Here is a 25,251-nt window from a genome sequence, read left to right on the forward strand (position 1 = left end):
CTTGCCCTGCATTCCCTGCAAACAGCATTACATTCTTCTTTATACATACCCCCTCTTTCCAATTGATATACATTTCTTTTTTCCTTTTTAACAAGTGTGTTCATCCATCCTGGTCTCTTTAAATGCTTCCAATTTTTTGTTCTTTTCGAGGATTGTTACCAATTGTGCAATGAGAATTTAATTTAGCAAAATCTCCCATCCTTCTGTTGGACATTTCTGTCCTTTAGAACATCCAGCTATTGGACCTGTCCTACTCTTTTTCTGAGTCCATTAAAATCTGCTTTCTGAAGTCTAACCTTAAAGTCTGAGTCCTCGCTGCTCTTCCTTCTCTTGCAATCCAAAATTCGAGAATACCGACTCCACCAAAATGGATACTGACTCTGACTCCACTGCACTGCTCTTTCATGCACCACAATACACCAGGTTCCTGCACCTAACCAAACCCTATACACAGAAGTGCACATGCAAGCCAATATGCAGCCAAATCATCTCATTCCGGTCACCCACACAGTCACAGCTCCATCTGTGGCAGATATTATGCACATTAAATCAGTCACTAGACTGAATGTCTATGCTGCACAATACTTTCCAGTGTTTCTAGGTCAAAGCGCCACAGCCAACAACAGTCTTTCCAAAATCAGAGAAAACTGACATGTTTGACTTTGTAAGGTACATGGTTTGCTGCAAACTTACTAAGACCGGTCTCGCAAGGTTCGATGATCAACCTGAAAACTACAAAAGTTGGAAATATGCCCTAAGAATCGTAATTACTGACCTCGGGATCACTGCTGCTGAAGAGCTAGATCTGATCAGGTGGCCCAGGCCACAATTCACAGAATGAGTCAAGAAACTTGTCCAAATCAGTAATACAGTGGTTGGTCTCACGGCTGCTTGGGAGAGACTAGAATGAAGCTATGGTAGTCCTGAAGCCATAGAAAATGCACTGTCCTACTGTGACTACATGATTTTCTAAAATATCCAGTAAAGACAGTTCAAAATTCCAACAGCGCAGTGACCGCCTGTTTAGAGCTTCAGGTAGCTAAAGCAGATATACACCTACCTGGCCTCAGCTACCTGGACACTGATCGTGATATAAACCCAATTGTTTTTAAGCTACTGTACCATATAATATTCAAGAAAAGTGGACCACACTTGGGTCAAGGTAAAAAAAAGAAAATCAAGGCTCCCTTGCTTCATTTTCCTACTTCTTTGAGTTTATCAAAAATATTACAGAGTGTAAGACTGACCCAAACTTTTCCTATGGAGAGCCCAGTGGCCCTAGGTTATCATCTCCACATCCTAATAACAGAAACAGAAACCGCGGTCCAGTGTCAGTCAAGAAAATGGATGTTCTTCCCACACCTTCATCATCTCCAGACAAGAGCAACAAAAGTGAAAAGGTTGAAGACTCTAATAGACTGTGGTTCATTATAAGAATCCACATCCCATAAGAAGAAGTGCATCGGTTTCAGAAGTAAACTGCTCCAGGAACGCAAGGAGATTCTAAATAATTTTGGGGTATGTTACAGATGTTGTGCTTATTCTGAACACTTTGTTAAAGACTGTAAAATTGCTAATAAATGTTAGAAGTACGACAGTAAGAACGCTGTACAAGTGCTCCATCCATCCAATACTAACTCTGCAGCGCTTATGCCTTCTCCCACCATAAGGCATGGCTGGGAGTTTACAGATCAAGCAGTGAGTCCTACCACAATATCTTCTTCATGCACAGAGGAGATGGGCTCTAGGACAAATTGTATGAAAAGATATGCCTGGAGAACGTACATCACAAGGGTCGACCAGAGAAAACTGCAAAGGTGTATCATCCATCCAGGATGGACGATCAGAATAACTAATCAATTGCAAAGTCAGAACTCTTTGATCTGTTTAACCTAAAGGGAAATGATCACTCCTACACAGAGGTGTAGCTTGGGTTTTGGTTCAGGGGGGGGCGAAGCTTCTGAGTGGGTCCCTAACCAGGTAACCTTGATTATAACTGGGTGACGCGGCCTAGTAGTGGAGGAGAACTTCAGCAGATGACCGCGCTATTACTGAAGATAATCTCTATATAAAGACCAACATGGATATTACCGCCATATGGTCAGTAGAAGATACCAGTCCTACGGAACATGTAAGAGATCACAGCAAAGTTACAGATAATCTCTTACTGCTGATGTCCTTTATGATGGAATCGTTCACTTTTCATGTCTTTTCCATCTGGCCAGGCTGACACGACAACTTCTTACACCCAGGACTCATCTGCAGAGATTACAACAAAGACACATTTCACTTCTCATATTCCAGCCCCATCACCATCTATTCCCAACCTGCACAAACTCCTCATCCTGCTGATACCCCAATACTGAGCAGCTGCTGCCGTATGTGTCCCTATTACTGCACCGGATACCCCAATACTGAGCCGCTGCTGCCGTATATGTCCCTATTACTGCACCTGATACCCCAATACTGAGCCGCTGCTGACGTATGTGTCCCTATTACTGCCCCTGATACCCCAATACTGAGCCGCTGCTGCCGTATGTGTCCCTATTACTGCACCTGCTACCCCAATGCTGAGCCGCTGCTGCCGTATGTGTCCCTATTACTGCACCTGCTACCCCAATGCTGAGCCGCTGCTGCCGTATGTGTCCCTATTACTGCCCCTGATACCCCAATACTGAGCTGCTGCTGCCGTATATGTCCCTATTACTGCACCTGATACCCCAATACTGAGCCGCTGCTGCCGTATGTGTCCCTATTACTGCACCTGATACCCCAATACTGAGCCGCTGCTGCCGTATGTGACCCTATTACTACACCTGCTACCCCAATGCTGAGCCGCTGCTGCCGTATGTGTCCCTATTACTGCACCTGATACCCCAATACTGAGCCGCTGCTGCCGTATATGTCCCTATTACTGCACCTGCTACCCCAATACTGAACCGCTGCTGCCGTATGTGTCCCTATTACTGCACCTGCTACCCCAATACTGAGCCGCTGCTGCTGTATGTGTCCCTATTACTGCACCTGATACCCCAATACTGAGCCGCTGCTGCTGTATGTGTCCCTATTACTGCACCTGATACCCCAATACTGAGCCGCTGCTGCTGTATGTGTCCCTATTACTGCACCTGATACCCCAATACTGAGCCGCTGCTGCCATATGTGACCCTATTACTACACCTGCTACCCCAATGCTGAGCCGCTGCTGCCGTATGTGTCCCTATTACTGCACCTGATACCCCAATACTGAGCCACTGCTGCCGTATATGTCCCTATTACTGCACCTGCTACCCCAATACTGAACCGCTGCTGCCGTATGTGACCCTATTACTGCACCTGATACCCCAATACTGAGCTGCTGCTGCCGTATATGTCCCTATTACTGCACCTGCTACCCCAATACTGAACCGCTGCTGCCGTATGTGTCCCTATTACTGCACCTGCTACCCCAATACTGAACCGCTGCTGTATGTGTCCCTATTACTGCACCTGATACCCCAATACTGAGCCGCTGCTGCCATATGTGACCCTATTACTACACCTGCTACCCCAATGCTGAGCCGCTGCTGCCGTATGTGTCCCTATTACTGCACCTGATACCCCAATACTGAGCCGCTGCTGCCATATGTGACCCTATTACTACACCTGATACCCCAATACTGAGCCGCTGCTGCCATATGTGACCCTATTACTGCACCTGATATCCCAATACTGAGCCACTGCTGCCGTATGTGTCCCTATTACTGCCCCTGATACCCCAATACTGAGCCGCTGCTGCCGTATGTGTCCCTATTACTGCACCGGATACCCCAATACTGAGCCGCTGCTGCCGTATATGTCCCTATTACTGCACCTGCTACCCCAATACTGAACCGCTGCTGCTGTATGTGTCCCTATTACTGCACCTGATACCCCAATACTGAGCCGCTGCTGCCATATGTGACCCTATTACTACACCTGCTACCCCAATGCTGAGCCGTTGCTGCCGTATGTGTCCCTATTACTGCACCTGATACCCCAATACTGAGCCACTGCTGCCGTATGTGTCCCTATTACTGCACCTGAAACCCCAATACTGAGCCGCTGCTGCCATATGTGACCCTATTACTACACCTGCTACCCCAATGCTGAGCCGCTGCTGCTGTATGTGTCCCTATTACTGCCTCTGATACCCCAATACTGAGCCGCTGCTGCCGTATGTGTCCCTATTACTGCACCGGATACCCCAATACTGAGCCGCTGCTGCCGTATATGTCCCTATTACTGCACCTGCTACCCCAATACTGAACCGCTGCTGCTGTATGTGTCCCTATTACTGCACCTGATACCCCAATACTGAGCCGCTGCTGCCATATGTGACCCTATTACTACACCTGCTACCCCAATGCTGAGCCGCTGCTGCCGTATGTGTCCCTATTACTGCACCTGATACCCCAATACTGAGCCGCTGCTGCCATATGTGACCCTATTACTACACCTGATACCCCAATACTGAGCCGCTGCTGCCATATGTGACCCTATTACTGCACCTGATATCCCAATACTGAGCCACTGCTGCCGTATGTGTCCCTATTACTGCCCCTGATACCCCAATACTGAGCCGCTGCTGCCGTATGTGTCCCTATTACTGCACCGGATACCCCAATACTGAGCCGCTGCTGCCGTATATGTCCCTATTACTGCACCTGCTACCCCAATACTGAGCCGCTGCTGCTGTATGTGTCCCTATTACTGCACCTGATACCCCAATACTGAGCCGCTGCTGCCATATGTGACCCTATTACTACACCTGCTACCCCAATGCTGAGCCGTTGCTGCCGTATGTGTCCCTATTACTGCACCTGATACCCCAATACTGAGCCACTGCTGCCGTATGTGTCCCTATTACTGCACCTGAAACCCCAATACTGAGCCGCTGCTGCCATATGTGACCCTATTACTACACCTGCTACCCATATGCTGAGCCGCTGCTGCTGTATGTGTCCCTATTACTGCCTCTGATACCCCAATACTGAGCCGCTGCTGCCGTATGTGTCTCTATTACTGCACCTGATACCCCAATACTGAGCCGCTGCTGCCGTATGTGTCCCTATTACTGCACCTGATATCCCAATACTGAGCCTCTGCTGCCGTATGGGTCCTTATTACTGCCCCTGATACCCCAATACTGAGCTGCTGCTGTCGTATGTGTCCCTATTACTGCACCTGATACCCCAATACTGAGCCGCTGCTGCCGTATGGGTCCTTATTACTGCACCTGATACCCCAATACTGAGCCGCTGCTGCCGTATGGGTCCTTATTACTGCACCTGATACCGCAATACTGAGCCGCTGCCGTATGTGTCCCTATTACTGCACCTGATACCCCAATACTGAGCTGCTGCTGCCGTATGTGCCCCTATTACTGCCCCTGATACCCCAATACTGAGCCGCTGCTGCCGTATGTGTCCCTATTACTGCACCTGATACCCCAATACTGAGCTGCTGCTGCCGTATGTGTCCCTATTACTGCACCGGATACCCCAATACTGAGCTGCTGCTGCCGTATGTGTCTCTATTACTGCACCTGCTGTGTGGTTCTCTGTACCCTCTAAAGTAATGCCGGGTGCAAGTGCCCTAGAAATTAGAGCCCACATTTTGCCCCCTAGAAAATAATATTGCCCTGTGTGTCCCTTTGATAGTCACAGTACCCTGAGTTCCCCTATAACAATAAGTGCCCACTTTACATTTGATAATAATGTCCTCAGTCTCCCCCCTGTACAGCTCCCCTATACACAGTAGAATGCCCCCTAACTGTATAGTACCACCCACACAGTATACTGACCCCTTATTAGCCTCCAAACTGATGGCTCCAACACTATATGATGGCCCCCTCACTGTAATCCCCACACTGTATGATGCCCCTTCACTGTGTGATGGCCTCATAGATAACCTCCATATAGTATAATGTGCCAGATAGTCCTCAATATAGTACAAGGCAGTACCCCATAGGCAGCCCCTGTAGTATAAGACAGTACCCCCATAGGCAGATCCTGTATATAAGGCAGCATCCCCCATAGCCAGATCCTGTATAAAAGGCAGCACCCCCTCCAATAGGCAGATCCTGTATATAAGGCAGCACCACCATAGGCAGATCCTATATATAAGGCAGAACCCCCCCAAAAGGCAGATCCTGTATATAAGGCAGCACCCCCATAGCCAGATCCTGTATAAAAGGCAGCACCCCCTCCAATAGGCAGATCCTGTATATAAGGAAGCACCCCCCCAATAGGCAAATCCTGTATATAAGGCAGCACCCCCCCAATAGGCCGATCCTGTATATAAGGCAGCACCCCCCAATAGGCAGATCCTGTATATAAGGCAGCATCCCTCCAATAGGCAGATCCTGTATATAAGGCAGCACCCCCCAATAGGCAGATCATGTATATAAGGCAGCACACCCCAATAGGCAGATCATGTATATGAGGCAGTGCCCCCCCAATAGGCAGATCCTGTAAATAAGGCAGCACCCCCCCAATAGACAGATCCTGTAAATAAGGCAGCACACCCCCCCAATAAGCAGATCATGTAAATAAGGCAGCACACCCCCCAATAGGCAGATCCTGTATATAAGGCAGAACCCCCCCAAGAGGCAGATCCTGTAAATAAGGCAGCACACCCCCCTAATAGGCAGATCATGTAAATAAGGCAGCACCCCCCAATAGACAGATCCTGTAAATAAGGCAGCACTCCCCAATAGACAGATCCTGTAAATAAGGCAGCACACCCCCCCAATAGGCAGATCCTGTAAATAAGGCAGCACACCCCTCCAATAGGCAGATCCTGTATATAAGGCAGCACCCCCCTAATAGGCAGATCCTGTAAATAAGGCAGCACCCCCCCCAATAGGCAGATCCTGTAAATAAGGCAGCACACACACCCAATAGGCAGATCCTGTAAATAAGGCAGAACACCCCCCCAATAGGCAGATCCTGTAAATAAGGCAGCACACCCCCCAATAGGCAGATCCTGTATATAAGGCAGCACCCCCCAATAGGCACATCCTATAAATAAGGCAGCACACCCCCAATAGGCAGATCCTGTAAATAAGGCAGCACACCCCCCAATAGGCAGATCCTATAAATAAGGCAGCACCCCCCCAATAGGCAGATCCTGTATATAAGGCAGCACCCCCCAATAGACAGATCCTGTAAATAAGGCAGCACACCCCCAATAGACAGATCCTGTAAATAAGGCAGCACACCCCCCCCCCAATAGACAGATCCTGTAAATAAGGCAGCACCCCCCAATAGAGAGATCCTGTAAATAAGGCAGCACCCCTCAATAGACAGATCCTGTAAATAAGGCAGCACCCCCCAATAGAGAGATCCTGTAAATAAGGCAGCACCCCTCAATAGACAGATCCTGTAAATAAGGCAGCACACCCCCAATAGACAGATCCTGTAAATAAGGCAGCACACCCCTCCCCAATAGGCAGATCCTATAAATAAACAAATACTCACCTCTCTTTCTCCTTGTTCCAGCGGCGCTCCCTGCTCCCGCTCATCTACTGACAGCGGGCGCAGGGCGGTGACGTCATCGCGCCCGCTGTCAGTGTGGGGGATGATGGGAGAAGGAGCGCAGCGCTCCTTCCCTCATCACTGCGGTGAGCTGTATTGGCTAGATGCCGATACAGCTCACATTGCGATAACGGGTGGGGGGCCCACTGCTGGCACCGGCCACCCCCTGCCTGCTCAGGGGCCCTATAGCGGCAGAGCAGGGAGATTGATTCTCCCTGCCCTGTCGCAGAATGTAACTGCATCGCCGATGCAGTTACAGTAGCGTAGCTCCGAGTGGGCAGCCTCAGAGCGCGGGGCCCGTGGCGATGGCCCCCTCTGCCCCCCCGGTACCTACGCTACTGCCCCTACACACTGAGCACCTGTAGTGGTGTTACAGAGATCTCTGGGAGAAGGGCCAATTGGCTCATAGTATCTTCTCTCAAGAACAATGTGGAGATATCCCAACCCACTCTTGTCAAGTGCAACCAGATACCATCCAACAGAGAGGAGATCCCAACCCTAGAGGATGCTCGTCATAGCGCTTATCTAAAGACTATAGCTAATAAGATACCAGCTCTTGATAACAGCGCAAATACCCTGATATTGCTCGGCAGAGACATTCTCCAGCTACACAAGGTACATCAGCAAATCTATGGACCATATGGTGCTCCATTTGCTGAACGCTTTGAACTAGGCTGGGTTATTAGAGGTAATGTCTGCATAGATATGATGAAGAGGCCTACAACGATTTCCTCATTTGAGACTCGTGTCTTGCCAAATGGTAGCAGCACTTACTTTTAGCTATGTTCACATCATTATTGGATGAAAGAGAAGCTGAGTGACAGTAAGTTTCAGCAAAAAACTCCTGACAACAAGAACCTGTTCCCATCCTGTGATGACAACCTCTGGTTAACAGTGTTCAATTCTACAAATGAAGACAATATGTTGGCACCTGCAGGTGAGGACAAAAAATTCATAGGGATTATGGAAAATTAATTTGCCCAGGATGATTCCAACAGCTGAGTAGCACCTTTACTCTTTCTTTCTCCAAGAACAAGGTTGCCAAACAACCTGCAGCAAGCAATGGCAAGGTTTTCATCTTTAAAACGCACCCTAAAAACTGAGATGGAGAAATACTTAGTTGACTTTATGCAGAATATCTTTGTCAGAGCCTGCACCGCCTCTGAAAGGAGGATAATGTTGGTACCTTCCATCCTTTGGTGTCTATCACCCTCATAAACCTAACCAAATCCGAGTGGTGTTTGACTCCAGTGCTCAGTATGTAGGCATCTCTCTCAATAATGTGCTCCTCATTGTGCCTAAACTAAAAAACAACCTTATAGGAGTGCTGATTCATTTCAGAGTAGAACCTGCTCCAGTAATGGCTGACATTCAGCAAATGTTTCATTGTTTTATCGTGAGAGAAGACAGTAGAAACTTCCTTCAGTTCCTATGGCACAAGGATAATGATGTCCACAACGAGGTCATAGACTACCGGATGAAGGTGCATGTCTTCAGGAACAGCCCCTCACCTATTGTAGCAATCTGTGGACTGACAGACAGCTCAGGAAGGAGAGCGTGTATGGATCTGAGCTCATCTATCTATAAAAAAGAACTTCTATGTACATGGGCTTAAATCTCTGCCGACAAGTTAAGAGGCAATTCATCTGATCTCTAGAAAACTGGAAATGCTGTTGGCAATAAACCTCAGATTTTACAGGATCATCTCCAATTACCAGGAGGTAACAAAGGCATTCCCATCTGAGGACCATGCAACGTGCCTAAAGGACCTCGATCTGAGTTCTGACGTTCCACCTATGCAATGCAGCCTTGGTCTTCTCTGGGACATTAAGCAGAACACATTCACATTCCTGGAGTCAGTCTGTGACAAACCCTTCACCAATCGAGGAGTCTTATTTTCTCCAAACAGCATCTATGATCTTCTCGGGTTTATTGCACCCATCACCATTCAAGGCAAGATACTGATGAAACAGCTGACCACTGAGAACATGGATTGGAACACTCCACTACTGTCCCAGAAACAACAAAGGCGGGAAACATGGGAGAAGTCTCTAAAGGTCATAGAACATCTCCAAGTCCCACATTGTTATTCCTTAAGGTCCCATTTAACTACCATCAGAAGAGAAATCCACGTTTTCTCTGACATATCTATAGAGGTAATAGTGGCAGCAGCCTATCTGAAGACCTCAGAAGCCAACAAGATGCATTGTGTATTTGTCGTGGGTAAGGATAACCCAAATTATCCCTAAAATCTGCAGACTTTGTACTGGGGCTTGGGCATTGTGCTGCTGTACTGGCAGCAAACATTGTCGAAGTCTCCCCTGAACAGTATCACCACTTCTCCGCTGGCCTGAAATCAGCTTACCGAGGAACAGGATTTATGGCCACATCTAGCCTTTGCAACACCGGCTGTCGCCTCCAAGAGCCCTGCACAAAGATCCTTGTATATTTGATGCCAGCAGTGCGTTTATCCTGTGGTACCATAGCCTGAGAGAGAGATCAGGCCAGTCATCCCTACCCACTGCATATGTGTGGTACCACGGTTGATCCTGAAGCCTCATCATTTTGGACATTTTCAGAATTTTGGCATCTGTAGCTCATTTTATTCACATCACCAAGTGCTTCATGAGAAAAGGCATCACTGGAAGGACATTATTACTGGACACAACTTAGGCTACGTTCACATTAGCGTTTCCCGACGCTGCGTCGGGAAACGCAGCGGCGACGCACGCGTCATGCGCCCCTATGTTTAACATGGGGGACGCATGCGTTTTTCTTGTTGCGTTTTCTGACACGTGCGTCGTTTTTGACGCTAGCGTCGGACGCAAGAAAATGCAACAAGTTGCATTTTTCTTGCGTCCGATTTTCGTCAAAAAACGACGCACGCGTCGAAAAATGCAGCGTTTTTGCGTGCGTTTGCACGCGTTTTTGCGTGCGTCGTGCGTTGCGTCGCTGACGCAGCAGCGCGCAACGCTAGTGTGAACGTAGCCTTACAGTGGGGAGCACGATGTCATACACCTCCAGCTGTGTTAGGACATAGAACCTTCACCATTGGATTGTTGGGTTGGTGGAAGTGTTTGCATGTTGTAGCTTCCCCAATCTGAAGATGGATTTCCAATTGGACTTGGATTATACTACTGTTGTGGACTTCAGGCCACCAACCAGAAAACTGGACTTACAACTTTTATAGCTATTGTTGCATGCTCGTGTGTTTCTTTTTATCTTTCAGGTTACAGATCGACTGTGGACATCATCAGAAGACAGCAAGTCAAACAATTATCGTGAAATCTAAAAATTTCAGACAGGGTGTCCCATGATTTGGGAATCATACAGACAGTATTGCATTACCATTGTGTTGTTATATATTGCTCTTTTGTTGCTATGCAATAAGGTGTGCCCTCTGTAGAAGTTTGTCCTTCTATCCCTGTCTGTATCTGATGTAGCTGATGTCAGTAACGGCTCCCTTCTTCGCCATCTATCAGATATCTTGGAAGCTCACGTGTATGCAGTCCTGTTTCTTAAGTCCTTTTTACTTGCTGTATGTGTGCATATTTAGTTAGCTATAAAAGAAATCTTCTTCTGCAATCTTCATACATGCCTCCTACACTCAGAACATCATTACGTGTGAGAACAGTTTAAAAGAGACAGCCTAGAAACAGGGTGTCTCACATTGCCCCACGCTTGCAGCTTACTCATGGAGTTAGAAAAATATGGATTTTTTTCACACAGCTTGTTAAGAAGCCATTGCTTCTTCACTTTTAAAACAGCTAACCTGTTCCTGCTTCCTAAAGAAAGGGATACTTATGTGGCAGCTTGATAAAAAGGATTTGTCGTTGTTCAATCATTTTGAGAATAGTAAATCTATGGTGGATACCAAAAAAGTGGTAATTAAGTTACTCCTAATTAAGAAACCTGATCCCGCTATCTAAATAAAGGAATAATATTTGGATGGCTTGTCAAAAAGCTATAGCTTCTTCATTTAGGAAACAAAGTTCGCGATACTTACCACAACTTCTTCCGTTTGCATTGCCCATGTATAAGCGCTAGCAAAACAATCATCTGCTCCAATAAAGGGATAATTTTTGGACTATTTTTACAATGTAAGTAGCCTAAAAAGTTTATTACTACAGTGTTGTTAAATAGCCTTCTTGTTGCTTCCTTGTTCATCTAGCCAGATAGTAATGTCCAAGTGACATCAACCTAAGTCTGTTTGCACTAAAGAGCTCAACAGGAATTAATTAGAGTCCTAGATGAACTCAGCGTTATATATGCAGGATTTGCAGTATTGAGATTAATATCTTTTTGAGAAATTGGTCAATGCTGGCAAATTTTGATTGCAAAAGATTCACTCATGCCTAATCATTATTTGGTTTCATTCACTTAACCAGTGATGTCTTACTGTCCATTTATCATAGAATGGTATCTTTGACTCAAGAGGTGAAGTGCCACTTTCTGACTTCAGATTTATAGTATGAGATTTAATTGTAAAAAATAAACTAGTGGCTTATTTGACTATTTACTTATATCACATAGAATTAAGCAAAAGGCACCATATAGTTTCAATGACAGAATGAGATATGAATGCCCTGGATTATATATTAAATTCGTTTATAAAGACTATCAAGCATTACAATGATTAAAAATAGCTGAAACTAAAGAAAAGAAAAAACTATACTCCTCTCCTTTTCCCTTCATCAAGCACTGATGCTGCTTTGATCTTCTTGTTCTTTGATTGTAAAGGGTCAGAGTGTTATCATGGCAGCCAGCCTTTGTCACGTGCCATACTACCGGCTTCACAGCCCAACATTGGCAACAGCTTCTATTATTTTTATGTTTGTGTATTTAATGCAAGGGCAAATGGGTCAATTTACAAGAACGTTTAGTTAATACAATGGGTTAAACACACTTCTTGGGTCATTTTGAATTAGCAAAGATTCAACGGAAACTGAGAAATTTAACTTTTTTATTTCCTTGCTATCGGGAAAAAAACCAGATTGTTGCATGTTGGAGCTCAATTTAAGTGTAAAATGTCAGCATCAATCTGTAATCTCCATTCTTTGATTAGTTTTCAGAGCCTCTCACATGCAGTTTGTACCTTCGTTCTACTTTCAGACATTCCCATCTTAATGTAAGTTCAGTGTGTCCAAGATGCTGCTTTTTGAACTCGCACCCTTTTGTATCATTACAGCTTATTCATGTACCAACTGCTCCTTTTTCATCCACTCAACAAATTTCTTTTCCATTGTGTTACCAAATACTCGTGCTGAGAAATGTTATTTCTTCGCACCTTTCAGAATCTTCGCTCATTGCTCTCATTTTTGTCTGCACTCATACACAGCCTGTGACTAGAGATGAGTGGGGTTCGTACCAGACACCATTGACTTCTATGATGCTCGGTACCCGAACCGTACTTTGGACGAGCCCGCACCTGTGATCACTACCTTCCCTCTATGGAGATTGCGGTTTACTTTCCATCCTATTTATAGTGTGTTGTTTGCTCTCCTTAAAAACTTGAATGTTTTATTCCTTCTCCACATTCTAATCTGCCATCTACAATTTTCCCTGTTACGTCTAACATTGAGAGAATGGAAAGGGGGGAGCATGGCCAGATATCAGGTGTTGTTTTAATTTAGGAAGTAAACAATATAAAAGGTGTCCACAGTTTTTAAGGGACAAAATCCACAAATGGCCATATAACACAGACAATGGCTATGGTCACACGAATAACGGTTATGTGACCATAATCTTAGGGAAAGGAACTGGCAAAAGCCGTCAACTCCTAAAAGTTTCTGGATATTGCAGGTTATTGCACTGCATCCAGCCATTTTATGAAATGCTTCTGTAGATTTGTCTTCGCCCTATGTCTCGTACCAAATTAGCTACCATTCAAGGAATCAAGTCGGAAACAAAGACTCGTACACACAGAGGATAGGCAGAACCAACCCATGCTTTTATTTCCATTGCATATAAAAAATTTTATATGAAGATATTGATGTACAGTACTATCCCATAGGCTGTTAAAGAGGCTAAGAAACATTGAAAATTGTTGCAGTGTTCACACAGGATGCCATTGTACTGACATACCCAAAACAAAGAAAAAAAAAACTAAAAACCAACAAAAATAACAAATGATTCAGGACTTGTGTAGCTTGAGAATCCCTTTTTTTTAGAAAAAAAAATATGGTTTAAAAGAAAGGCGATCAAAATACTTTGGACCAGGGCTGCTAAAATCTACAGTTTGTGTGTCAAAAAGGAGGCTCTGATTACCTACGAAAAAGAATCTCCCCTTTTCACGGAACAGTCACCGACTTTGACGGCTGGGCAGAGATGGAATGAAATCTTCATAGTGTTGTGTTACACAATACAGTGCTAATAGGGTATCACTGGCCGAAAAGCACAACTGGTGTTGAATGGGACAAAGACAACTGGTTAAATTGGCACCGTGGCCAACTATGACCAGATTGTGCCACCTACATAACATAACCGGGAGGCCTTATGCTAGTAAAACACACCCATCATTTGAGGCAGAAAACTATGTTGCTTCAATGCTATATACTGTACAAAAACAACACAGTCAGAATCAGACTTAACGTAGGAGGGGAATAACTATTTTGAAGGTCTTAATTAAGCTTTTGGTGGTCATATTATTCCCGGTAGTCTTCTCCCATTCCACCTGTGCCGCTGCTTAAGTAATCTATAGGAAGATATGTGTATTTATTTCATTATAATAGTGCAACTATACATGTCTGTACAACGGTATCTACTCTATACATTACTGTCTCTACAAAACCGATAAGCTTTGGATTACTAGACCACTAGTATTAGTGTCATTATTGTGAAGCGAGACCGACCGACGCTTCCTATACATGCAATATTAAAAAACTGCTACAACGGGTTATGCTAACCCTACTATATTATATGTATGTGGAAACATACGAACGCACAGAGTAAATATTGCTTTGGTGGATAATGCAAAGAAAAAAAAATAAGAGGAGGGAACAACCTAAAAGTGTGATGTAAGATATGAAAAATATGTATGTGAGTGTATACACCTATACTGTATATACACACATATATATTTGTGCGCGTATGTGTTTGGAGCTAATGTGACACCTCAAGCACATGAAATTCTGAAATTTAAGAATTAGACATAGTTTTATATAAAAGTAAGATTTTTGGGGATCCAAGTGGGCCTTTAAAAAAATGAGGTAGTGTCTCCACTTTCCCAGAGTACCTTACATCCCCCATTCACTTCCTTTATTTGTTACCAGTTGAGCCATATAAGAATTCTTAAGAAACAGGTGACATTTTTTGTCAAATTCTATACCATATATCTCCACGTTCTCGTCCCCTTTCGTATATTATCTACAGCCCAACGTGTGTAACAATTGTAACAGCAATAATGGCAAAGTAGAAGACAAATCTAAGAAAATGTCTAGAAAAAAATATATATAATTTTTGGAATTAAAAACGGAAACAAAATTTTTCCAGATTTTTTTTTTTTTTTGGTTTCGAAGAAATAACGTAACTACGGTTATTATTTGATGGCCCACTTTGAAGTGTTCGAACAGTGACCTGTACTAGACCCTGGTATAATGAGAAATTATGAAACATGGCCCCCCCTTTTAAAGGAGTTTTCTCATCTTTTGTTCCCCTGCATCCCAGCTTTCTACTTGTGCAGTCCTGAAGATTCACAATTTGGACCGGCAGCATGGTTGCACCGTTTGTCCAGGCTGTGAGCTTTCTAGTATTGAAAGGAGAGGCATCGGGGGAGCACAGGGGCTGAACGAATCCCGCCAGCTTCAGAGCAGAGCTTTCAGTCGTGAAGAAAAGAGTTTGAAAGCGCTGGGTTCGTTGTCTAGGAAACCAGCCACCTCTGATAGTCTATGGAGGTGGCCAGCAACCTATACAACAAGAAGTACAAAATAAATTCCCTGTGAACGAAGATGATTTTTAATAAAAGGTAATTTTGTAAAGTTGCTTGTTTTTGTACCCTTTTAACCATTTAACAAAATATGAAAACCCCAGTCATGTAAAATAACACTATTAGCATGCAGAGATGGGGTCAAATTGCCAGTTAGTAGGGTTTTGACACCGTGCGGTTCCGGCACTGAGCCCCACTGTGGGGAGTCAATTAACTTTATTTTTCTGTGGCAGAATTCATTGTTCAGTCACGGGGTGGTTTCGGCGCGGGTTCAGTCACCTCTCAGTTCATAGAGAGCGGCGGCGGCGGCAACCACACCTCCCACACTGACTGACAGCCAAATCACCACTAGGGCCGACTGTCAATCAGTGCTGGAGGCGCAGTTACACAAACCAGTGACTGAACGCCGAATGCTGCCGGAGTAAATGAAGTAACTTTCCTTGTGGCAGAGGGGCTCTCACGTTGTCAGAACACTATTAACTTGCAGATTAATAATGTTATTTTACAGGACAACTATCATTACAGTATTGGTCTCCTCCTAATGGACCGAGGGGATCCCATATAGGCTCTTGGGCTCACTGTACTTACGCCCCTGTATGAAGATGTGATCGGAAGTAAAATAAGACTGTGTTGACCTCATTTTTAGTCTCTAGGTTTTAGTATGAACTAAAAAAAAGTTGATGGTTGGGAAAAAAAAAAACAAACAAAAATCTCAAGAAAATGCCCAGCCTATTTCCTTCAACTCTCGTTTCCAAATGCAGCAAAACACATTAAAATATAGTTCAGAGTTAAGGCACAGCCCTGGGACCAAAGACCTGCAGCTTTTATATTTACCATAGCATTTTTTTTAAAGATTTTTTTTTCTTTCAGATTTTCCATAAAGAAGCTCTAAGGTGACATTATAATACAGAAGGAAAAAAAAATGTACAGGAGTAAATATACAGAATATTCATTCTCTCACCAAGAGTTTCAAGATATAAGAACACCGCCTGTTTCCAGATGATGCCATAATAATAACATTAATAAGAACCAGTAATTTACAATTAACATTATGTACATTACAATAAATACATGGTTGTAAACAGAGACAAACAAGACTGTATTACAGGTAAGGTCATCCGGTGAGGAAAATAATGAATGGCACAAAAGTAATAAATATGTTAATAATAATATTAATAATAATAAAATAAAACACTTTGCATTTCGACGCGGCACTCTGTAAATCCATTTCGTTCAAGTTTTTTTTCCTTTGAAAACTATAGGTTGTACCTTCAAAATAAGCTCTCACTCAAAAATAAAATGAAATTTAACAAAATAAAAAAATATACATAGAAAATTAATTGCTCCAAATGTGATGCATTTTATTTATGGCAAAAATAATTATTTTTTTTTTGTAAAAAAAAAAAAAAAAGTATAAATAAAAAGCCACTTTTTTAAGGTTAGCTAGGATAAAGTTGCACACTTTGGCAAATAGGAAAACAGAAGGAAAAAAAAGGAAAGAAAAGGATTGTACAGTGCATTCGATTTATACGTCTTTTCACTTCTTATACTCGCTGATTGTCCATGGATGAGGAGTGTGATTTTTTTTTTTTTTTTTACATTTTATTTTTCTTGCATGCTTAATGGTGGGGATGGTGACAATGTTGTTACATGAAACAATTTCCTTTAGTGCAGTTGTGAACCCTTTCAGGTCGACCTTTATTTTTGGAAATAATATTGCTTTTTTTTTTTTTTTTCATTGTTACATTCCAGGCACTCCATGGGTAGGAGGTGAGCGACAGGATGAGTAATGTGTGGAATGGAAAATCCCTACCTATCAGACAGCACGGTGGGGGTCTTCTAGCCGAAGCGTTTTATGCAGATAAATGCTGGAGGTAAAAAAAAAGGAGACTAAATTTGCTTGCCAAATGAAAAATTCTAAAGGCATGAAACAAATAAGAGACACTTAAGGCTACACCAAAGGCTGAAGTCCGTTGTAAAGAACTTTTTATATATATATATATTTTTTTTGTCAAAAATATTTTTGGCCGAGATTATACACAAACGACATTACTCTTCATGCGATAAGATGCATTTTTTTTTTCCTTTACAGCGCACGGATGGTTTTAAACGCAACAGGCGTCTGTTAGCAGTGCCGTAAGCTTCGCTAATGCCGTTTTAATTAGCGCTGCCACATTACACAGGTAGAGATAGATTATAGCGTTGGGTTACTTTTAGATATAGAAGACAGATGGCTTGGCGGATGCTTTATAGTGTGCGTTTTTTTGGTGCACAATGGTGGGTTTGACTGTTGGGTGACCATACAGTTTGGTATATATGTATATACGCACACGTATATGCTTGGACATATATGCGTGTGTGATGCAGCTACACGTATATACTTCTAAGGACAGCAGAACATTGTGTTCACTAGCTATATATTGCACATAAGCCAAATAGATCAGGACCAAAAAGTTAAAGGCATTAAGCATGAAACGTATTTGCATTAATTTCGGATTTTACAGACACAAACGGATGACGGCTCCAGGCCAATTGATCACACGTTCCACAAGACGCGGCGGCGATGGTTTCCTTATATTGTGGTGCAGCAAGGTTTGAGACGTGGGCAACCTGTACATGATGAAGTGGTGACCTTCCAAAGTATACGGGGGAAAAGTGGCCAATGCATTCTTTCTGTGCTAATCGGAAACATTAAAAGAGGATTAAAATCTAAATTGTACTGAAAGGGTTTCCTGCAAGACAGTGTCTTTAAGAAAGATACAAGCATATAAAAAGAATGGATCTCTACAGTCCAATCAATTGCTATGAAATCTCTAAGGTGCAAAAAAATCCATAACCTGGAGAAGTCATCCAGTGTAGCACATTACTTGTACTGAAAAGTTTGCAAGTTACTCTTTGGAAAAAAAAAAAAAAAAAATCAGTGGCTGATGAATGTACCTTTTTTTTCTCTTTGTGTTTTTTTTTTCTTTTTTTTTTAGTTTCTTTTTTTTTTTTAATAGAATACCTCAGTATGTTTAATAATAAAAGTAAGCTCTACAAAAAAAAAAAAAACGAAAAAAACCCAAAGAACCTTTGTATTACATATGGTACAAAATGCAGAGTATGTTGCAGCCCAAAGAGCGGCAGATTAAATGTATATAGTTTCAGTCATTTTATCAGGAAGACTTAAAATTAGAAAATCGTGTAATCTCCACAGCTCATCATCTTGCCACGATGCTATGCCATCCACAACGAGACATTTTTTTTTTTTTTATTACCAAAAGGAGAGCACGGTAGAACCCCTTTGTATTATTTTTGTAAATCCCGTTGGCGCCGCGTGGTCTTCCATGCTCTTGTCACTCCATGAAACAAAAAAAAAAAAAAAAAACTCAGGGTAGTATGTGATGTACTTGTCTGCCGAAAGTTTCCTGTTAGCTTCTCAATGCTGTGAAATGAATTTCAGTTAAAATTCCTGAGTGCCAAACTGAGTAAACTAGGTCAATTTTGATCAACAAATATCCTGGCAGATGAGGTGTGAGCATGGTTGCGGCACATTTCATGCACTTTGGAAACCATTTTTTTTCTTTTCAAAACGAAAAATAAAAACATAAAAAAAGATCAAAAGAGAAAGCTTTCCACACTGTTACGTATCTGGCGAGTGCTCTCCTTCTAGTGCGTTAGGTTCAGTCAGAATTTCCTCGTCTTCCACCTGTTCATCAAGTGGGATTTCAGTTGATTCCGAGTCCTGGGTACAAAGGGTCTTGGAGTCACTACAACTGGTGTCCTCTTCCACTTGACTCCCACTGTCCTTTTCTGTGTCCGACTCCCCATCTTCTTCCAGTGTAAGTTCGAACTGGAATTTTTCCGTTTGACCTTGCCTCCCTTCTTCCTGCTCATCAGGTGCAGGGGATGGACTCTGGGGAATTGTGCTTTGATACCACTCTCGGTTGTCCTCCAGTGTGTCAAGAATATCTTGGGCATCTGGGTGAACGAGGTCTGCCCATGTCTCCCATAATGGATGAACAATGTAGTCTATGAACCCAACCTAAAATAATAAGAAAGCGTTATTCACAAACAGGAACAACTACATAACAACATATTACAAATGTTTGGACAGATCAATTTTGGTAAGAACATCACTAATATAGGCTGTCACCACCCCTTTCCCACTAATGTTTACCCATTTCCAGATGTCAAATAATGTCATGTGCTCTAAGATGGAGCTCAATTAGAGCAGGCCCCAATTTGGAAGACAGGAGCTACAACTTCCTATTGCGAAATCAACCGGGGCGGCTCCATTCTGAAAGGAGGAGTCTCTTAAGGGATAACCTATTTTAATGGTAATTACTCTAGTAAAGGGAATTTATGCAGAGATATGGTATCATTTACTGATCAGTGGATGTCTGACTGCTCGGCCCCTGATCGATCCTTAGAATGAAGGAGCAACTTTGATATTTAAGGTTACACAACCACTGTCCTAAAGGAAGCCCGGTAATGAGTCGATCACCACAGGCCTGCCTTCACCACCTGTTAGTTTCCGTATTATTTAAAGCATATCAGTTCACACTGAGCACATAACAAATGCGGCACTTTTTGTAGACGCTCATTGCTTTGAATTATAACGGGAAGGTCCCAATGAGACAATGATTTTCAAATGTTCTACTTGTCTCAATGAGAGAGTTTACTCCAATATATCCATATTATAGTTACAAAGCACCATGACTTCTTTTAGAGAACTGAAATTTTAATATGTACCAGCTGATCTATAGTGATCAATGAGCTATAGTGATTATTGAACATGCCCAGATAAGATGTCATCCGAGCATGATCGGGTGCTAACAGAGTTACTTCAGCGTGCTTGAAAAATATGGTAGAGCACCCAAGAATGCATGCTCGGATAACACTTTATCCGAACACGTTTGCTCATTACTAACAGTGATTGTAGTGAATGCTAACATATAGTCTAGTGATCAATGAGCTAGAGTAATGATAGGACTCACAAACCGATAATGATCACAGACCTATAGTGATCATAGTAATCGTTGACCTATAGTGATCAGTGATCGCTGACCTACAGTGATCATAGTGATTACAGGCCTATAATGATTATTAACCTATAATGATCAGTGATCACTTTACAAAAGTTATCATAGTGATCAATGGGCTACAGTGATGATAGTGATCATTGACTCATAGAGAATAGGCGTCAGACCTACAGTGATCATAGTGATCGCTGACTATACAGATCATAGAGCACTGCTGTTTGCACAGAAAAGCTACAGAGATCTAGTGAATTGAACAAACCTGTGATTTCTCCACAGATGCATTGTGCTTATCACACATGGGGCTTATTTCCATGCCTCGTTCTCTTTCTCGGTCTCCTTGCCTGAAGAATTCCTCCATGATTCGGTCGGTCCAGTGTCGGTAGAGCTGCAGTGGTTTGGTTGGATTACTCAGATCCGCACAATGCACCATATTCTGCAGAACCTAAAATAGACATAAAAACACCATCAGCTGCTGTGTTATTACACAGGAGGCAAAAGTCTTCAGCTTTATTCACACTTTGCGTAGCTGTGAAGAGTCGTCTACAAGAGTCGTGTCGTGCAGTTTTGTCTAAAAAGCTAACAAATTAAGTAAACCGTCCAGTATGATCGCACACATGAATTTGTATTAGTGTCTTCAAAATACCAATTTCAGACCACTGTTAACAATTACATTGCGGGGGGTCTACTAATCGAAGATGTGTCAGGGATGCTGGCAGGTAGGAGGAGGTCAACATGGCACTGGTCTGGCATCCACACTCTACCAACGTGGCCAGTGGACCCAGCGCCTTATTCTCAACTCTGCAACATTACCTGTATCCTGTCCGAGTAGTTGTCAAGAAGAAGGACTCCAGAACTTGTAACTTTCTTGGTTTCAACCATTGTTTTCAAATCAGCTAGTAGATTCATATGCTTTGACATGTCTGTAGCAAGCACCTTAAAGACAGGATGCAAATCCAGTTACTAAATGGAAGACGGAGCTACCGTATACCCTAACGTTATACACAATGGTATCCTAATAAGAAAGCTGCTTAGGTTGGACTCGGTGGAGAATGTTTTCCTTGTGACCCAAGTGACATGCCAAAATTAGTCAAAGTCCTCAGGGCAGATTCTGAGCTCTATTATATGTCACTAGATGGTGGCCCGATTCTAACGAATCGGGTATTCTAGAATATGCATGTCCACATAGTATATAACACAGTCACTTAGTATATTGTCCAGCCACGTAGTATATTGCCCAGCCACGTAGTATATTGCCCAGCCACGTAGTATATTGCCCAGTCACGTAGTATATTGCCCAGCCCACGTAGTATATTGCCCAGTCACGTAGTATATTGCCCAGCCACGTAGTATATTGCCCAGCCCACGTAGTATATTGCCCAGCCCACGTAGTATATTGCCCAGCCAAGTAGTATATTGCCCAGCCCACGTAGTATATAGCAATGTGGGCATCATATCCCTGTTAAAAAAAAAAAAGAATTAAATTAAAAAATAATTATATACTCACCTTCCGGAGCCCCCGGATCCAAGCGAAGCGGTTCCCAACGCTCGTCGCGCGCTCCGGTGTCAAGGGTGCATTGCGGTCTCGCGAGATGATGACGTAGCGGTCTCGCGAGTCTGCTATGTCATCATCTCGCGAGATCGCAGCATGGACCGGTTACCGGAGCGTCGCGAGCGGGAAAGGCCTGTTGTGGATCTGAGGGGCCAACGGACAGTGAGTATATAATGTTTTTTTTTAAATTATTTTTAACATTAGATCTTTTTACTATTGATGCCGCATAGACAGCATCAATAGTAAAACGTTGGTCACACAGGGTTAATAGCAGCGTTAACCGAGTGTGTTACACCGCGGCATAGCGCGGTCGGTTAACGCTGCCATTAACCTTGTGTGAGCGCTGACTGGAGGGGAGTATGGAGCGGGCACTGACTGCGGGGAGGAAGGAGCGGCCATGTTGCCACCGGACTGTGGCCGTCGCTGATTGGTCGTGGCTGTTTTGCCGCGACCAATCAGCGACTTGGATTTCCATGACAGACAGAGGCCGCGACCAATGAATATCCGTGACAGAAGGACAGACAGACAGACGGAAGTGACCCTTAGACAATTGTATAGTAGATTTGTTAGGACGTCGGCGATGTACCAGTCCCGTCTCACGGGAATAGAAAATATGCCGGACATGAAAAATGGCAGAGGCAGGTAATAAGGGAAAGAAGAGGACTCTGCAGGGCATCTCATCACAAGTAGTTCACGGAAATACCAGTGGATCACGCAGATGGCAAAAATAGTCAAGAAATGTGTGAATTATTCTGGGTTTCAAAGTTTTTTTTGTTTTGTTTTTTTTTAAGTAATATTATAGAAAATTGCACAAACTCTTCCCTTCTATGCACACACTGTTTAACACACAATTCTACATTACTGCCGTGTTATAGACAAAATCAGACTCTTTATATAATATAAATCGTACTGTCCATAAAAAGGCCTCGCTAGGAAAACATTGGGTTAATTTATGAATTGTGTGTGAAGTCTGCAGACATATTGCTAAATCCAGCTCACAAAAGACAAGAAATGTTCTTGCGAAAAAAAGAAGAACATCTCCCGCCTGTCGCACCTTTCCACAAGACCCAGAGTATTTTAGTCACTAAGGGAAAGAGTGAGAATGTAAAATAGAGGCCGACAAGCTACGAGTCCCGGCTGCTGCGGATACACGGCTAGGAACGAGCGGCCGGGCAGTCTAGAATATTATTCACCTGCAGATTAACCCTATATCTGTAGGTAAACAGCATTGTTCCAAGGTGACGCTCACAATCTAAATTCCCTATCAGTATGTCTTTGGAATGTGGGAGGAAACCAGAGAACCCAGAGGAAACCCACGCAAACATGGGGAGAACATACAAACTCCTTGCAGATGTTGTCCTTGGTGGGATTTGAACCGAGGACTCCAGCGCTGCAACACTGCAGTGCTAACCACTGCGCCACCGTGCCGCCACTACTTTGGCCCATTTTATGGACCAAACTAGCTGAAGAGCCCGGCGTTGCCTGGGCATAGTAAATATCTGTGGTTAGTTATTATAGCACCTCACTTCTCTTATTTTCCCATCACGCCTCTCATTTTCCCAATCACATCTTTCATTTTCCCCCTCATATCTCTCATTTTCTCCCTCACTCCTCTCATTCCCCCCTAACACTTGTCATTTCGACCTCACATCTGTCATTTTCCGATCACTCCACTATTTTCCCTCACTCCTCTTTCGACCCCACATCTGTCATTTTCCGATCACTCCACTATTTTCCCTCACTCCTCTCATTTTGAACTCACAACTTTTCATTTTCACCTCAGTATATACATGTTTGTCATCTCCCTTATATATAGTATACACCTGTATGTCATCTCCTGTATATAGTATATACCTGTATGTCATCTCCCCTGTATATATAATATACCTGCTGTGTGTCATCTCCCCTGTATATAGTATATACCTGTATGTCATCTCCTCCTATATATAGTATATACCTGTATGTCATCTCCTTCTATATATAGTATATGCCTGTATGTCATCTCCTCCTGTATATAGTATATACCTGTGTGTCATCTCCCCTGTATATAGTATATATCTGTGTGTCATCTCCTCCTGTATATAGTGTATACCTGTATGTCATCTTCTATATATAGCATATACCTGTATGTCATCTCCTCCTGTATATAGTATATACCTGTAGGTCATCTGCTCCTGTATATAGTATATACCTGTGTGTCATCTCCTCCTGTGTATAGTATATACCTGTATGTCATCTCCTCTATATAGTATATACCTGTGTGTCATCTCTCCTGTATATAGTATATATCTGTGTGTTATCTCCCCTGTATATAGTATATACCTGTGTGTCATCTCCTCCTGTATTAGACCTCGTTCACACATTATTTGCTCAGTATTTTTACCTCAGTATTTGTAAGCTAAATTGGCAGCCTGATAAATCCCCAGCCAACAGGAAGCCCTCCCCCTGGCAGTATATATTAGCTCACACATACACATAATAGACAGGTCATGTGACTGACAGCTGCCGTATTTCCTATATGGTACATTTGTTGCTCTTGTAGTTTGTCTGCTTATTAATCTAATTTTTATTTTTGAAGGATAATACCAGACTTGTGTGTGTTTTAGGGCGAGTTTCGTTTGTCAAGTTGTGTGTGTTGAGTTGCGTGTGGCGACATGCATGTAGCGACTTTTGTGAGATGAGTTTTGTGTGGCAACATGCGTGTAGCAACTTTTTGTGTGTCGAGTTGCATGTGACAGGTTAGTGTAGCAAGTTGTGTGCAGCAAGTTTTGCGCATGGCGAGTTTTGCGCATGGCGAGTTTTATGTGTGGTGCCTTTTGAGTATGTGCAAGTTGTGTGTGATGCAACTTTTGCATGTGCTGCAACTTTTGTACATGTGGCAATTTTTCCGCGTGTGCAAGTTTTGCGTGTGGCGAGTTTTCCATGAGGTGAGTTTTGCACTTGTGGCGAGTTTTGCGTGAGCCTAGTTTTTGCATGTGGCGAGTTTTGCGCGTGGCGAGTTTTGAGCGGCGACTTTTGTGTTTCGACTTTTATGTGGCGAGGTTGGTGTATGTGTGGTGAAATGTGTGCTGAGGGTGGTATATGTGTTCAAGCACGTGGTAGTGTGTGGCGCATTTTGTGTGTGTCCATATCCCCGTGTGTGGTGATTATCCCATGTCGGTGTCCCACCTTAGCAACTGTATAGTATATACTCTT

General features: G+C 43.3%; 1 protein-coding gene across 6 annotated transcripts in view; it reads right to left on the minus strand.

Annotated features, from left to right (window-relative positions):
• Nucleotides 1-18,477: 18,477 nt before the first annotated feature.
• The window catches only part of PDE4D (phosphodiesterase 4D), a 1,251,030-nt gene continuing 1,244,256 nt past the window's right edge, over nt 18,478-25,251 (minus strand). For all 6 annotated transcript variants that reach the window (XM_069748983.1, XM_069748967.1, XM_069748997.1 and 3 more), the window contains 3 exons: nt 21,318-21,440; nt 20,767-20,949; nt 18,478-19,507 (listed from right to left, as the gene is read on the minus strand). In XM_069748983.1, coding sequence (XP_069605084.1) covers nt 19,106-19,507; nt 20,767-20,949; nt 21,318-21,440 — 708 coding nt within the window. In that variant the 3' untranslated portion in view covers nt 18,478-19,105. The remainder of the gene's footprint in view (nt 19,508-20,766; nt 20,950-21,317; nt 21,441-25,251) is intronic.

This window comes from Ranitomeya imitator, chromosome 1 (genome assembly GCF_032444005.1).
Source record: "Ranitomeya imitator isolate aRanImi1 chromosome 1, aRanImi1.pri, whole genome shotgun sequence".
NCBI classification, from domain to species: domain Eukaryota; kingdom Metazoa; phylum Chordata; class Amphibia; order Anura; family Dendrobatidae; genus Ranitomeya; species Ranitomeya imitator.